The 14,964-nt window shown below is 46.4% G+C and overlaps 1 protein-coding gene across 3 annotated transcripts in view; it reads right to left on the bottom strand.

The window, feature by feature from the left end:
• LOC110531894 (coiled-coil domain-containing protein 146) overlaps positions 1-14,964 on the bottom strand; it is a 65,392-nt gene that overhangs the window by 2,359 nt on the left and 48,069 nt on the right. For all 3 annotated transcript variants that reach the window (XM_036945274.1, XM_036945272.1, XM_036945273.1), the window contains exons 15-19: positions 14,875-14,964; positions 13,934-14,162; positions 4,621-4,749; positions 4,189-4,326; positions 870-971 (exon numbers count right to left, since the gene is read on the bottom strand). The exon at positions 14,875-14,964 is cut by the window's right edge and continues 59 nt beyond it. In XM_036945274.1, coding sequence (XP_036801169.1) covers positions 870-971; positions 4,189-4,326; positions 4,621-4,749; positions 13,934-14,162; positions 14,875-14,964 — 688 coding nt within the window. The remainder of the gene's footprint in view (positions 1-869; positions 972-4,188; positions 4,327-4,620; positions 4,750-13,933; positions 14,163-14,874) is intronic.

The raw sequence follows: 14,964 nt of genomic DNA, 5'->3' as shown, positions 1-14,964 counted from the left end.
GACTTGACTTTAGCCTGGTCCCAGTTGGCTACAGGGATCTACAGTATAATCCTTAGACTTGACCTTAGCCTGGTCCCAGTTGGATACAGGGATCTACAGTATAATCCTTAGACTTGACCTTAGCCTGGTCCCAGTTGGCTACAGGGATCTACAGTATAATCCTTAGACTTGACCTTAGCCTGGTCCCAGTTGGCTACAGGGATCTACAGTATAATCCGTAGACTTGACCTTAGCCTGGTCCCAGTTGGCTACAGGGATCTACAGTATAATCCTTAGACTTGACCTTAGCCTGGTCCAAGTTGGTTACAGGGATCTACAGTATAATCCGTAGACTTGACCTTAGCCTGGTCCCAGTTGGTTACAGGGATCTACAGTATAATCCGTAGACTTGACCTTAGCCTGGTCCCAGTTGGCTACAGGGATCTACAGTATAATCCTTAGACTTGACCTTAGCCTGGTCCCAGTTGGCTACAGGGGTCTACAGTATAATCCTTAGACTTGACCTTAGCCTGGTCCCAGTTGGCTACAGGGGTCTACAGTATAATCCTTAGACTTGACCTTAGCCTGGTCCCAGTTGGCTACAGGGGTCTACAGTATAATCCGTAGACTTGACCTTAGCCTGGTCCCAGTTGGCTACAGGGATCTACAGTATAATCCTTAGACTTGACCTTAGCCTGGTCCCAGTTGGCTACAGGGATCTACAGTATAATCCTTAGACTTGACCTTAGCCTGGTCCCAGTTGGCTACAGGGATCTACAGTATAATCCTTAGACTTGACCTTAGCCTGGTCCCAGTTGGCTACAGGGGTCTACAGTATGGGTCCACCAGACTAGGAAATGCTGGTCAATCTAAAATAGTCTCCTTTTTACCTGCTGCAGGGTCATGGCGCTGGCTTGGCGCATCGACAACTCAGACACCACGGCCATCATCCTCCTGGTTGACTCCTTGATACGGCCCTGCAACTCATTCACCTGAGAGAGAGGAGAGAGGGGGCTGGTTAACGCACAGACAGCCTGACAGACTGACAGATAGACAGCCAGACTGACATGATATTTGAAAAGACAGAGTTTCTCTAGTCGGCGGGGTAGTTGGGAACATGTTCTACTAGCCTGGTCTGAACAGTACTAGTCTGAACAGTACTAGTCTGAACAGTACTAGCCTGGTCTGAACAGTACTAGTCTGAACAGTACTAGCCTGGTCTGAACAGTACTAGTCTGAACAGTACTAGCCTGGTCTGAACAGTACTATCCTGGTCTGAACAGTACTAGTCTGAACAGTACTAGCCTGGTCTGAACAGTACTAGCCTGGTCTGAACAGTACTAGCCTGGTCTGAACAGTACTAGCCTCGGGCTAGCGGGCTACATTCATTTCCATCCCTGCCTCCAATACACACACACTATGTATATACTTAGACACACTCAGTCACCCAATAGTGCACTTAAACTAATCCTCCAGATCAATCTAACATCATCTAGATCAAACTGATATCTAACATCCTCCAGATAAACTAATATCCTCCAGATAAACTAATATCTAACATCCTCCAGATAAACTAATATCTAACATCCTCCAGATCAAACTAATATCTAACATCCTCCAGATAAACTAATATCCTCCAGATAAACGAATATCTAACATCCTCCAGATCAAACTAATATCTAATATCCTCCAGATAAACTAATATCTAACATCCTCCAGATAAACTAATATCTAACATCCTCCAGATAAACTAATATCCAACATCCTCCAGATAAACTGATATCCTCCAGATAAACTAATATCCAACATCCTCCAGATAAACTAATACCCTCCAGATAAACTAATATCTGACATCCTCCAGATCAAACTAATATCTAACATCCTCCAGATAAACTAATATCCTCCAGATAAACTAATATCTAACATCCTCCAGATCAAACTAATATCTAACATCCTCCAGATAAACTGATATCTAACATCCTCCAGATAAACTAATATCTAACATCCTCCAGATAAACTAATATCTAACATCCTCCAGATAAACTAATATCTAACATCCTCCAGATCAAACTGATATCTAACATCCTCCAGATAAACTGATATCTAACATCGTCCAGATCAATCTAACATCCTCCAGATAAACTAATATCTGACATCCTCCAGATCAAACTAATATCTAACATCCTCCAGATAAACTAATATCCTCCAGATAAACTAATATCTAACATCCTCCAGATCAAACTAATATCTAACATCCTCCAGATAAACTAATATCCTCCAGATAAACTAATATCTAACATCCTCCAGATCAAACTAATATCTAACATCCTCCAGATAAACTAATATCCTCCAGATAAACGAATATCTAACATCCTCCAGATAAACGAATATCTAACATCCTCCAGATAAACTAATATCCTCCAGATAAACTAATATCTAACATCCTCCAGATCAAACTAATATCTAACATCCTCCAGATAATCTAACATCCTCCAGATAAACTAATATCTAACATCCTCCAGATCAATCTAACATCCTCCAAATAAACTAATATCTGACATCCTCCAGATCAATCTAACATCCTCCAGATAAACTAATATCTAACATCCTCCAGATAAACTAATATCTAACATCCTCCAGATCAAACTAACATCCTCTAGATCAAACTAATATCTAACATCCTCCAGATAAACTAATATCTAACATCCTCCAGATCAAACTAATATCTAACATCCTCCAGATAAACTAATATCCTCCAGATAAACTAATATCTAACATCCTCCAGATCAAACTAATATCTAACATCCTCCAGATAAACTAATATCCTCCAGATAAACGAATATCTAACATCCTCCAGATAAACGAATATCTAACATCCTCCAGATAAACTAATATCCTCCAGATAAACTAATATCTAACATCCTCCAGATCAAACTAATATCTAACATCCTCCAGATAATCTAACATCCTCCAGATAAACTAATATCTAACATCCTCCAGATCAATCTAACATCCTCCAGATAAACTAATATCTGACATCCTCCAGATCAATCTAACATCCTCCAGATAAACTAATATCTAACATCCTCCAGATAAACTAATATCTAACATCCTCCAGATCAAACTAACATCCTCTAGATCAAACTAATATCTAACATCCTCCAGATAAACTAATATCTAACATCCTCCAGATCAATCTAACATCCTCCAGATAAACTAATATCTGACATCCTCCAGATAAACTGATATCTGACATCCTCCAGATCAATCTAACATCCTCCAGATCAATCTAACATCCTCCAGATCAATCTAACATCCTCCAGATAAACTAATATCTAACATCCTCCAGATAAACTAATATCTGACATCCTCCAGATCAAACTAATATCTAACATCCTCCAGATAAACTAATATCTAACATCCTCCAGATAAACTAATATCTAACATCCTCCAGATCAAACTGATATCTAACATCCTCCAGATAAACTAATATCTAGCATCCTCCAGATAAACTAATATCTGACATCCTCCAGATCAAACTAATATCTAATATCCTCCAGATAAACTGATATCTAACATCCTCCAGATCCCAGAGCCTCAGCTTGGCATGCTGGCTGCTGGGGCCCAGTGAGGTTATCTAAGCGTGCTGAGAGGATTTGCCTCAGAGTGCACAGCAACTTTGGCTCATTGGCTATGTGTGTGTGTAACATGACTCATTGGCTGTGTGTGTGTGTAACATGGATGAGTGTGTCTTTGTGAGGCTGTGTGTGTGTGTAACATGACTCATTGGCTGTGTGTGTGTTAGGGAGCGTGTGTCTTTGTGAGGCTGTGTGTGTGTAACATGGCTCATTGGCTGTGTGTGTGTTAGGGAGCGTGTGTCTTTGTGAGGCTGTGTGTGTGTAACATAGCTCATTGACTCATTGAGATAACTAACAGCCTTGGCCTGGTGGGCAGGTGATACTTCATCCAGGAGACACTGGGCTGGGCCCTGCAGGGAGCCGGGTGAGAGGGCAGTCAGTCTGCTAGGCTGCAGCAGGCACATGGAGCCACCACGCTCCAAGATCCTCTACCCCGACTGTGAGTGTGTGAATGGATGAGTTTGGCAGTAGATGCCTTCTTGGCTGCTTCCTTTGTGTGTGTGTGTGTGTGTGTGTGTGTGTGTGTGTGTACCCTTTTGGCTGCCTCCTGTGTGTGTGTGTGTGTGTGTACCTTCTTGGCTAGCTGCAGTGTGTCCTGCTTGCCGTTCTCGGCCTTAGCTCTGATTCGCTGAGAAAGCCGGGTCACCTGCTCAAACACCAAGTCCTTCTCCAGGAGCAGCTCTTCCCGCTCCGCCAAGCCAACCTCCAGCTGAACACACACACACACACACACACACACACACACACACACACACACACACACACACACACACACATACACACACACACACACACACACCTTCAACCTCAATCAATTATAACGACGGGATGTGATTCATTGGTGGCAATCTTGATTGATGACTTCACCTTCCCTCAAGTAAAGTGGCATAGTTTGTGTTCCTAGTCTCCTTCAGATACACTGACCGTTTAGACTCAGACCTTCCCACTGTTCTGAAATCTGCCTGCAGGACTGTAAAGCAGCTTCAGTACTGTAGGCTTTTACCTGTTCTATCTTCTGGATGAGTTCAACAGGAGATGGGTCATTCCCCTCCAGCTCTCTGGCCCTGTTCTCCTGTCCTGGATCCTCCAGGGCCTTCTCTAGCTCCAACATACGCTCCTTACACTCTGACAGCTACAGGACAGAACAGGAGAGGGAAGAGAGGAGACAGAAGAGAGGAGAAGAGAAGAGAGGAGAAGAGAAGAGAGGAGAGGAGAAGAGAGAAGAGAAGAGAAGAGAGGAGACAGAAGAGAGGAGAAGAGAAGAGAAGAGAGGAGACAGAAGAGAGGAGAAGAGAAGAGAAGAGAAGAGAGGAGACAGAAGAGAGGAGAAGAGAAGAGAGGAGACAGAAGAGAGGAGAAGAGAAGAGAAGAGAGGAGAAGAGAGGAGACAGAAGAGAGGAGAAGAGAAGAGAGGAGAAGAGAGGAGACAGAAGAGAGGAGAAGAGAAGAGAAGAGAGGAGACAGAAGAGAGGAGACAGAAGAGAGGAGAAGAGAAGAGAGGAGAAGAGAAGAGAGGAGAAGAATAGAGGAGAAGAGAAGAAAGGAGAGGAGAAAGGAGAGGAGAAAAGAAGGGAGAAGTCGACTTTTATCATCCATGAGGATATTCAGAGACCATTGGAGGCTGCTGAGGGGAGGACGGCTCATAATAATGGCTGGAACGGAGCGAATGGAATGTTATCAAACACTTGGAAACCATGGAAACCATGTGTCTGATGTATTTGATACCATTCCACTGATTCCGGTCCAGCCATTACCACGAGCCTGTCCTCCCCCATTAAGGTGCCACCAACCTCCTGTGTCAGAGACCAACTCGACCTCACAATCATCTAAATTGTGTTGGGATGATGTGTTAGACAACACCATGATAGAAGTCATTATGGTTTGTTTCAGCCTGACGAGCAGCTTAACAGATACACTAGGCTTCCTTTCCTGGTAACCATTACATCAATTAGCATTCATAGGGTTTGTTTCTGCATGATTTGCAAGTTAATATGAGTTGCAGGTTAATAACGTGTAGGTTTCCTATCCTGATAACCATTATATCATTTCTCATTATTCACAGAATTACTGTAACTCAGCTGTTGACCCCAGAATGGAGATTTGGGATGTGCACATCTTTCACACAGTCATGGTTCCTACACATGTCCGCGCATGGAGCTCCATGCCACGCCACGGTATGAATGAACCCGTCGGGAGACACATCACCACCCTCTCCTTCTGCGTGTGTGATGCACATTCTCTTCCAGCTGAAGCTGCCTAATGAAGCAGAGCTGATCGGGAGGAGAAGAGGTCAACAGACAGGAAGAGAAAAGAAGCTCCTTTACGTCTTCTCTTCTGCCTTTAATGAAGGAGGGATGATCCTAGCAGGTCTGTGACAGGACGAGCGTAGCTGCATTCGTCCTGTTTAACACCATACATCTCATATGATCATGGAGTCCAGTGGAAGTAAGCACGCTCAGAGACAGTCTCACACCTTCTCTGTCTCCGGTGTCTTCCTGTCATGTGATGTAATGTGTACGTGTTCTAAGAAACATCCTCCATGGACTCCAACAACGGAATGAGATTTTCAAATGCCTCTGCTGTTCATAATCAAACTCTGATGGACTAAAAGACGACTGTACTGTAGACTGAGACCACCCTCAGAGAGAGACCCGAGAGGAATGAGAGAGACAGAGAAAAAGAGGGAGAGAGAGCGTGAGAGAGAGAGAGAACAAGAGAATGTGAGAGTGAGAGATTGGATCTGAGACCTTCATTACATTAGAGGCTGATGATTTACTATGTGATTTAATCACTCTGCACACCACCCTCACATCACTCACATCAGTCAGAGAGAGAAACAGAGCTGCATGCTGAGGCCCATACTGGAGGACGTCACTGTCTCACTGCCTGACTGGCTGGTTGGTTAACTGTCTCATTGCCTGACTGGCTGGTTGGTTAACTGTCTCACTGACTGGCTGGCTGGTTGGTTAACTGTCTCACTGCCTGACTGGCTGACAGTGACTGACTGTCTGGTTGGTTAACTGTCTCACTGACTGACTGTCTGGTTGGTTAACTGTCTCACTGCCTGGCTGGCTGGTTGGTTAACTGTCTCACTGCCTGACTGGCTGACAGTGACTGACTTTCTGGTTGGTTAACTGTCTCACTGCCTGACTGGCTGACAGTGACTGGCTGTCTGGTTGGTTAACTGTCTCACTGCCTGACTGACTGTCTCTGTACTGTAAAACCACCACGCCCTCAGAGCACTGATAAACCAGGGCATCTCTGTACTGTAAAACCCCCACCGCCCTCAGAGCACTGATAAACCAGGGCATCTCTGTACTGTAAAACCCCCACCGCCCTCAGAGCACTGATAAACCAGGGCATCTCTGTACTGTAAAACCCCCACCGCCCTCAGAGCACTGATAAACCAGGGCATCTCTGTACTGTAAAACCCCCACCGCCCTCAGAGCACTGATAAACCAGGGCATCTCTGTACTGTAAAACCCCCACCGCCCTCAGAACACTGATAAACCAGGGCAGCTCTGTACTGTAAAACCCCCACCGCCCTCAGAACACTGATAAACCAGGGCAGCTCTGTACTGTAAAACCCCCACCGCCCTCAGAGCACTGATAAACCAGGGCATCTCTGTACTGTAAAACCCCTACCGCCCTCAGAACACTGATAAACCAGGGCATCTCTGTACTGTAAAACCCCCACGCCCTCAGAACACTGATAAACCAGGGCATCTCTGTACTGTAAAACCCCCACGCCCTCAGAGCACTGATAAACCAGGGCATCTCTGTACTGTAAAACAGTTGAATTGTTTATTTGAAAGCGATTAAAGGTTGCTTCTGGCTTGGGTCAAGGAAAAGCTATCCAGAGTGTATATTGAATTTCACACACAAACTTTAATATTTTATACTGTGTGATCTTAAGTGCATTCTAACAACAGACACAGTCCTCTCTGAAGTGTAAACAGCCTGAGAATAAGATACATCTGTTTCACAGTGACACATTGTTGTTTAATGTGATCACATCATGGTGGATCGGGAACGCTGTTTACTTCATCTCTGCCAATACCACAATCCCCCTGACTGTCTAAATCACACAGTCTCCCCCTGACTGTCTAAATCACACAGTCTCCCCCTGACTGTCTAAATCACACAGTCTCCCCCTGACTGTCTAAATCACACAGTCTCCCCCTGACTGTCTAAATCACACAGTCTCCCCCTGACTGTCTAAATCACACAGTCTCCCCCTGACTGTCTAAATCACACAGTCTCCCCCTGACTGTCTAAATCACACAGTCTCCCCCTAACTGTCTAAATCACACAGTCTCCCCCTGACTGTCTAAATCACACAGTCTCCCCCTGACTGTCTAAATCACACAGTCTCCCCCTGACTGTCTAAATCACACAGTCTCCCCCTGACTGTCTAAATCACACAGTCTCCCCCTGACTGTCTAAATCACACAGTCTCCCCCTGACTGTCTAAATCACACAGTCTCCCCCTGACTGTCTAAATCACACAGTCTCCCCCTGACTGTCTAAATCACACAGTCTCCCCCTGACTGTCTAAATCACACAGTCTCCCCCTGACTGTTTAAATCACACAGTCTCCCCCTGACTGTCTAAATCACGCAGTCTCCCCTGACTGTCTAAATCACACAGTCTCCCCCTGACTGTCTAAATCACACAGTCTCCCCCTGACTGTTTAAATCACGCAGTCTCCCCTAACTGTCTAAATCACACAGTCTCCCCCTGACTGTCTAAATCACACAGTCTCCCCCTGACTGTCTAAATCACACAGTCTCCCCCTGACTGTCTAAATCACACAGTCTCCCCCTGACTGTCTAAATCACACAGTCTCCCCCTGACTGTCTAAATCACACAGTCTCCCCCTGACTGTTTAAATCACACAGTCTCCCCCTGACTGTTTAAATCACACAGTCTCCCCTAACTGTCTAAATCACACAGTCTCCCCCTGACTGTCTAAATCACACAGTCTCCCCCTGACTGTTTAAATCACACAGTCTCCCCCTGACTGTCTAAATCACACAGTCTCTGCCTGACTGTCTAAAATACACAGTCTCCCCGACTGTCTAAATCACACAGTCTCCCCCTGACTGTCTAAATCACACAGTCTCCCCCTGACTGTTTAAAACACAGTCTCCCCCTGACTGTCTAAATCACACAGTCTCCCCCTGACTGTCTAAATCACACAGTCTCCCCCTGACTGTCTAAAACACACAGTCTCCCCCTGACTGTCTAAATCACACAGTCTCCCCCTGACTGTCTAAATCACACAGTCTCCCCCTGACTGTCTAAATCACACAGTCTCCCCCTGACTGTCTAAATCACACAGTCTCCCCCTGACTGTCTAAATCACACAGTCTCCCCCTGACTGTCTAAATCACACAGTCTCCCCCTGACTGTCTAAATCACACAGTCTCCCCCTGACTGTCTAAATCACACAGTCTCCCCCTAACTGTCTAAATCACACAGTCTCCCCCTGACTGTCTAAATCACACAGTCTCCCCCTGACTGTCTAAATCACACAGTCTCCCCCTGACTGTCTAAATCACACAGTCTCCCCCTGACTGTCTAAATCACACAGTCTCCCCCTGACTGTCTAAATCACACAGTCTCCCCCTGACTGTCTAAATCACACAGTCTCCCCCTGACTGTCTAAATCACACAGTCTCCCCCTGACTGTCTAAATCACACAGTCTCCACCTGACTGTCTAAATCACACAGTCTCCCCCTGACTGTTTAAATCACACAGTCTCCCCCTGACTGTCTAAATCACGCAGTCTCCCCTGACTGTCTAAATCACACAGTCTCCCCCTGACTGTCTAAATCACACAGTCTCCCCCTGACTGTTTAAATCACGCAGTCTCCCCTAACTGTCTAAATCACACAGTCTCCCCCTGACTGTCTAAATCACACAGTCTCCCCTAACTGTCTAAATCACACAGTCTCCCCCTGACTGTTTAAATCACACAGTCTCCCCTAACTGTCTAAATCACACAGTCTCCCCCTGACTGTCTAAATCACACAGTCTCCCCCTGACTGTTTAAATCACACAGTCTCCCCCTGACTGTCTAAATCACACAGTCTCTGCCTGACTGTCTAAAATACACAGTCTCCCCGACTGTCTAAATCACACAGTCTCCCCTGACTGTCTAAATCACAGTCTCCCCCTGACTGTTTAAATCACACAGTCTCCCCCTGACTGTCTAAATCACACAGTCTCCCCTGACTGTCTAAATCACACAGATCACAGTCTCCCCCTGACTGTTTAAATCACACAGTCTCCCCCTGACTGTCTAAATCACACAGTCTCCCCCTGACTGTCTAAAACACAGTCTCCCCCTGACTGTCTAAATCACACAGTCTCCCCCTGACTGTCTAAATCACACAGTCTCCCCCTGACTGTCTAAATCACACAGTCTCACCTGACTGTTTAAATCACACAGTCTCCCCCTGACTGTCTAAATCACACAGTCTCCCCCTGACTGTCTAAATCACACAGTCTCCCCCTAACTGTCTAAATCACACAGTCTCCCCCTGACTGTCTAAATCACACAGTCTCCCCCTGACTGTTTAAAACACAGTCTCCCCCTGACTGTCTAAATCACACAGTCTCCCCCTGACTGTCTAAATCACACAGTCTCCCCCTGACTGTCTAAAACACACAGTCTCCCCCTGACTGTCTAAATCACACAGTCTCCCCCTGACTGTCTAAATCACACAGTCTCCCCCTGACTGTCTAAATCACACAGTCTCCCCCTGACTGTCTAAATCACACAGTCTCCCCCTGACTGTCTAAATCACACAGTCTCCCCCTGACTGTCTAAATCACACAGTCTCCCCCTAACTGTCTAAATCACACAGTCTCCCCCTGACTGTCTAAATCACACAGTCTCCCCCTGACTGTCTAAATCACACAGTCTCCCCCTGACTGTCTAAATCACACAGTCTCCCCCTGACTGTCTAAATCACACAGTCTCCCCCTGACTGTCTAAATCACACAGTCTCCCCCTGACTGTCTAAATCACACAGTCTCCCCCTGACTGTCTAAATCACACAGTCTCCCCCTGACTGTCTAAATCACACAGTCTCCCCCTAACTGTCTAAATCACACAGTCTCCCCCTGACTGTTTAAATCACACAGTCTCCCCCTGACTGTCTAAATCACGCAGTCTCCCCTGACTGTCTAAATCACACAGTCTCCCCCTGACTGTCTAAATCACACAGTCTCCCCCTGACTGTTTAAATCACGCAGTCTCCCCTAACTGTCTAAATCACACAGTCTCCCCCTGACTGTCTAAATCACACAGTCTCCCTTAACTGTCTAAATCACACAGTCTCCCCCTGACTGTTTAAATCACGCAGTCTCCCCTAACTGTCTAAATCACACAGTCTCCCCCTGACTGTCTAAATCACACAGTCTCCCCCTGACTGTTTAAATCACACAGTCTCCCCCTAACTGTCTAAATCACACAGTCTCTGCCTGACTGTCTAAAATACACAGTCTCCCCGACTGTCTAAATCACACAGTCTCCCCTGACTGTCTAAATCACAGTCTCCCCCTGACTGTTTAAATCACACAGTCTCCCCCTGACTGTCTAAATCACACAGTCTCCCCTGACTGTCTAAATCACACAGATCACAGTCTCCCCCTGACTGTTTAAATCACACAGTCTCCCCCTGACTGTCTAAATCACACAGTCTCCCCCTGACTGTCTAAAACACAGTCTCCCCTGACTGTCTAAAACACAGTCTCCCCTTGACTGTCTAAATCACAGTCTCCCCCTGACTGTTTAAATCACACAGTCTCCCCCTGACTGTCTAAATCACACAGTCTCCCCTGACTGTCTAAATCACACAGATCACACAGTCTCCCCCTGACTGTCTAAATCACAGTCTCCCCCTGACTGTTTAAATCACACAGTCTCCCCCTGACTGTCAAAAACACAGTCTCCCCTGACTGTCTAAATCACACAGTCTCCCCCGGACTGTTTAAATCACACAGTCTCCCCCTGACTGTCTAAAACACAGTCTCCCCCTGACTGTCTAAAACACAGTCTCCCCCTGACTGTCTAAATCACACAGTCTCCCCCTGACTGTCTAAATCACACAGTCTTCCCCTGCCTGACTGTCTAAACCACATAGCCAACAGCACAGCTGAGGAACAGAGGGGTGGATGGGATAGATGGATGAATGGCTTGACTGATTTATGGATGGAAGGCAACAGAATAGGACAAAACTATGGTAGAATTTCCCACTGTCAGAAAGCAGCTGAGCGGGGATTGGAGAGTTGAGGAGTCTGTCCCAATTCCACCCATCCTCTCCAGTGGGCACTGAGAGCACTGTGAGACTTGGTCCCAATTCCACCCATCCTCTCCAGTGGGCACTGAGAGCACTGTGAGACTTGGTCCCAATTCCACCCATACTCTCCAGTGGGCACTGAGAGCACTGTGAGACTTGGCGCCATAAGAAGCCATTGCCCCTTCCAGAATCCAGACAGAGACATTTGGGCCATCAGGGGACATCCACTGCCTGTTGGTCATTATGGATGGATTCCAGTAAAGAGCAGTGGGCCAATGCCACCCCAACCCAGGCCTCAACCCTCATCTCCGGCCCCGGCTCCAATGCCACCCCAACCCAGGCCTCAACCCTCAGCTCCGGCCCTGGCTCCAATGCTGGCCTGTCTGGCTTGTAGACAGAGAGAGGAATGTCTCTATAAAAGTGCCAGGTTATGGAATGACAAAGGTCACCTATTCAGCCGAGAAACAACCGAGGCACGGAATCATAGAACAGTTCTGAATTCATTCAGCCTTAGTAAAAAACGAACTACAGGAACTAAGAGCAATGGGTGAGGTCAGGAAATTAAAGCTCAAATACCACCTGTCTGATGAGGCAACAGAGGCTGTCTCTCTCAGACAGCCTTTGTGACAGTGTTTGGGTTATATGATCGGTTACATTGGCACTGTAGCTAATGAACCTCCCCTCTAACCCACTGGTATTCAAAGTCAGGGTTGCAACCCCTAGTGGGGTCATGGTGGAACTGCAGTGGGGTCTCCCCCCAAAAAATATATATACAGATTATTGTTATACGTTTTTGAAAAATATAATTTATTGAGTAAAAGTATTTATTGGTTTCTTTTCACTTTGATAAGAAAATGCAATGAATTTAAGGTTATTTGTTGATATAAAAATCTAAATGTACAGATTTTAAGGTTTAAGATTTGGCCTTGAATGGAGTCGTGAGAAATTCTGGCTGAAAAAATGGGATCCCGCTGAATGTTTTTAATAGCATTGCTCTAACCCTTTGAGCACTGAACATCACAGGAGGATGGTGAAGGGAGGACGGCTCATAATAATGCCTGGAATGGAAGAATGAAATGGTATTACACACAAGGAAACCATGGAAACCATGTGTTTAATCCGTTCAGCCCATCCTCTGATTTAGAGTGCCACCAGCCACCACTGCTGAGCTATTGAATCCATTAAAGATATGCTCCGGAACTTTGGTGACTAGTAAATATTTTTTAAACCATCTGCTTTGGGCCAGATGTATCAATATGTAGTTCATACATGCACAATCTATGAGCAGATTACTCTCTTAATTAGCCACGAAAGCGACTGTTTTCTGGAAGCTGTGCTGTGCCATTTTCCCTACATTTCCCCCCCATGTGGGCCAGACCCTTAGCAAATCGAGTTTCAGCCAATGAGCTTCAGTCCTGCGCCATTTGAGTGACGCACACACAACAGAGCGAGAGAGAGAGCAATGACGTGGTGCACATATCTGCACATATGTGACGTAGTACACCATTTTTGGGGACCACTTTTGACTCATGGGTGCTACTTTCAGAACCGCTGGATAAAAAGTACCGGAGCATGTCTTTAAGTGTTTGTTCTCCAGGGTGTCCTTGTCAGGTCCCTACTGGCAGATGGTGTCATGGAGAAGCTATCTGAGGAGGCATATAGTCAGCTACCCATTAGGCTACAGTACTCTCCAGTCAGAGATGTTGGCGAGGGCAGCCATGTTGCCGTACAACAGTACGACAGAGTTAGCAACCAGTTCTCAGAGGTTCCTATCCATTTCCTCCCGTCAGATGCTGAGACCTGCCCTTTGACTGACAGTCCAGTGTTATCTGACGTCAGACAACAGGGTCGTATTCACGAGGCACTAAACGGAAGAAAACTGACTGAAACAGGGAGGGACTAGCTGAACTAACCAATAAGAAAAGGTTTGTTTTTTCTTTGTCTGTTGCAAAGCGTTTTGGAACGGTTTGCCTTCATGAATATGACCCAGGCTTCTAATGTACCTGTATCTGCAGCATGGTGCTCTCTCCCTTCAGTCTCCTCTGGCAGGGCAGCAGCTTCCTGCTGAGGGCTGTCTGTCTTCCTTCTTCCTTGGTGATCATCTGCAGGCAGCGCGTCTCCTCCTCCAGCGCCTGCATCTCTATGTTACCGTCTCTGATCAGGCCCTCCTGAACATTCACCTTCTCGTAGAAAATACACATCTCCTCCTCACGCTCCAGCAACTGTACCCCTCTGCCAGAGACAGAGAGAGAGAAACCACTGAGAGAGCTACCAAATTGTAAAGTAGGGATGAGGATAAGTCAAATACCATCAGTAGCCGCCCAATTGCCCACATTGTTCAGCATCGTTGCCTGTAGTTAGTCGTAAGCAATAGCTGCCTTACCCTATCTCATATGTAGAATCTTGGTTGGTGGTCATGTGGACAGTGCAAACTGATCAACAGAAAGCCAGACTCACCTGTCATAGCCGCTCTGCATGGCCGTGCTTTGGCTCCTCCTCATCTGACAGACAAACTCACCTGTCATTGCCGCTCTGCATGGCCGTGCTTTGGCTCCTCCTCATCTGACAGACAGACTCACCTGTCATTGCCGCTCTGCATGGTCGTGTTTTGGCTCTTCCTCTTCGGACAGACAGACAGACTCTCCTGTCATTGAGGCTCTGCATGGTCGTGTTTTGGCTCTTCCTCTTCAGACAGACAGACAGACTCTCCTGTCATTGAGGCTCTGCATGGCCGCGTCATGGTTCTCCCTCTTCGGACAGACAGGCAGACAAACAGACAGACTACCAGACTCACCTGTCATTGAGGCTCTGCACGGCGTTGTCGTGGCTCTTCCTCATCTGACAGACAGACAGACTCACCTGTCATTGAGGCTCTGCATGGCCGCGTCATGGTTCTCCCTCTTCGAACAGACAGGCAGACAAACAGACAGACTACCAGACTCACCTGTCATTGCGACTCTGCACAGCGTTGTCGTGGCTCTTCCTCATCTGTAGCAGGTTCTGTTCATGGTAGTTGATCATGTGGGTCAGCCGG

The sequence above is a fragment of the Oncorhynchus mykiss genome, chromosome 15 (assembly GCF_013265735.2).
Source record: "Oncorhynchus mykiss isolate Arlee chromosome 15, USDA_OmykA_1.1, whole genome shotgun sequence".
In the NCBI taxonomy this organism is placed as follows: domain Eukaryota; kingdom Metazoa; phylum Chordata; class Actinopteri; order Salmoniformes; family Salmonidae; genus Oncorhynchus; species Oncorhynchus mykiss.
The sequence above is the reverse complement of the archived record's forward strand: the minus strand, read 5'-3'. Positions and strand labels throughout refer to the sequence as shown.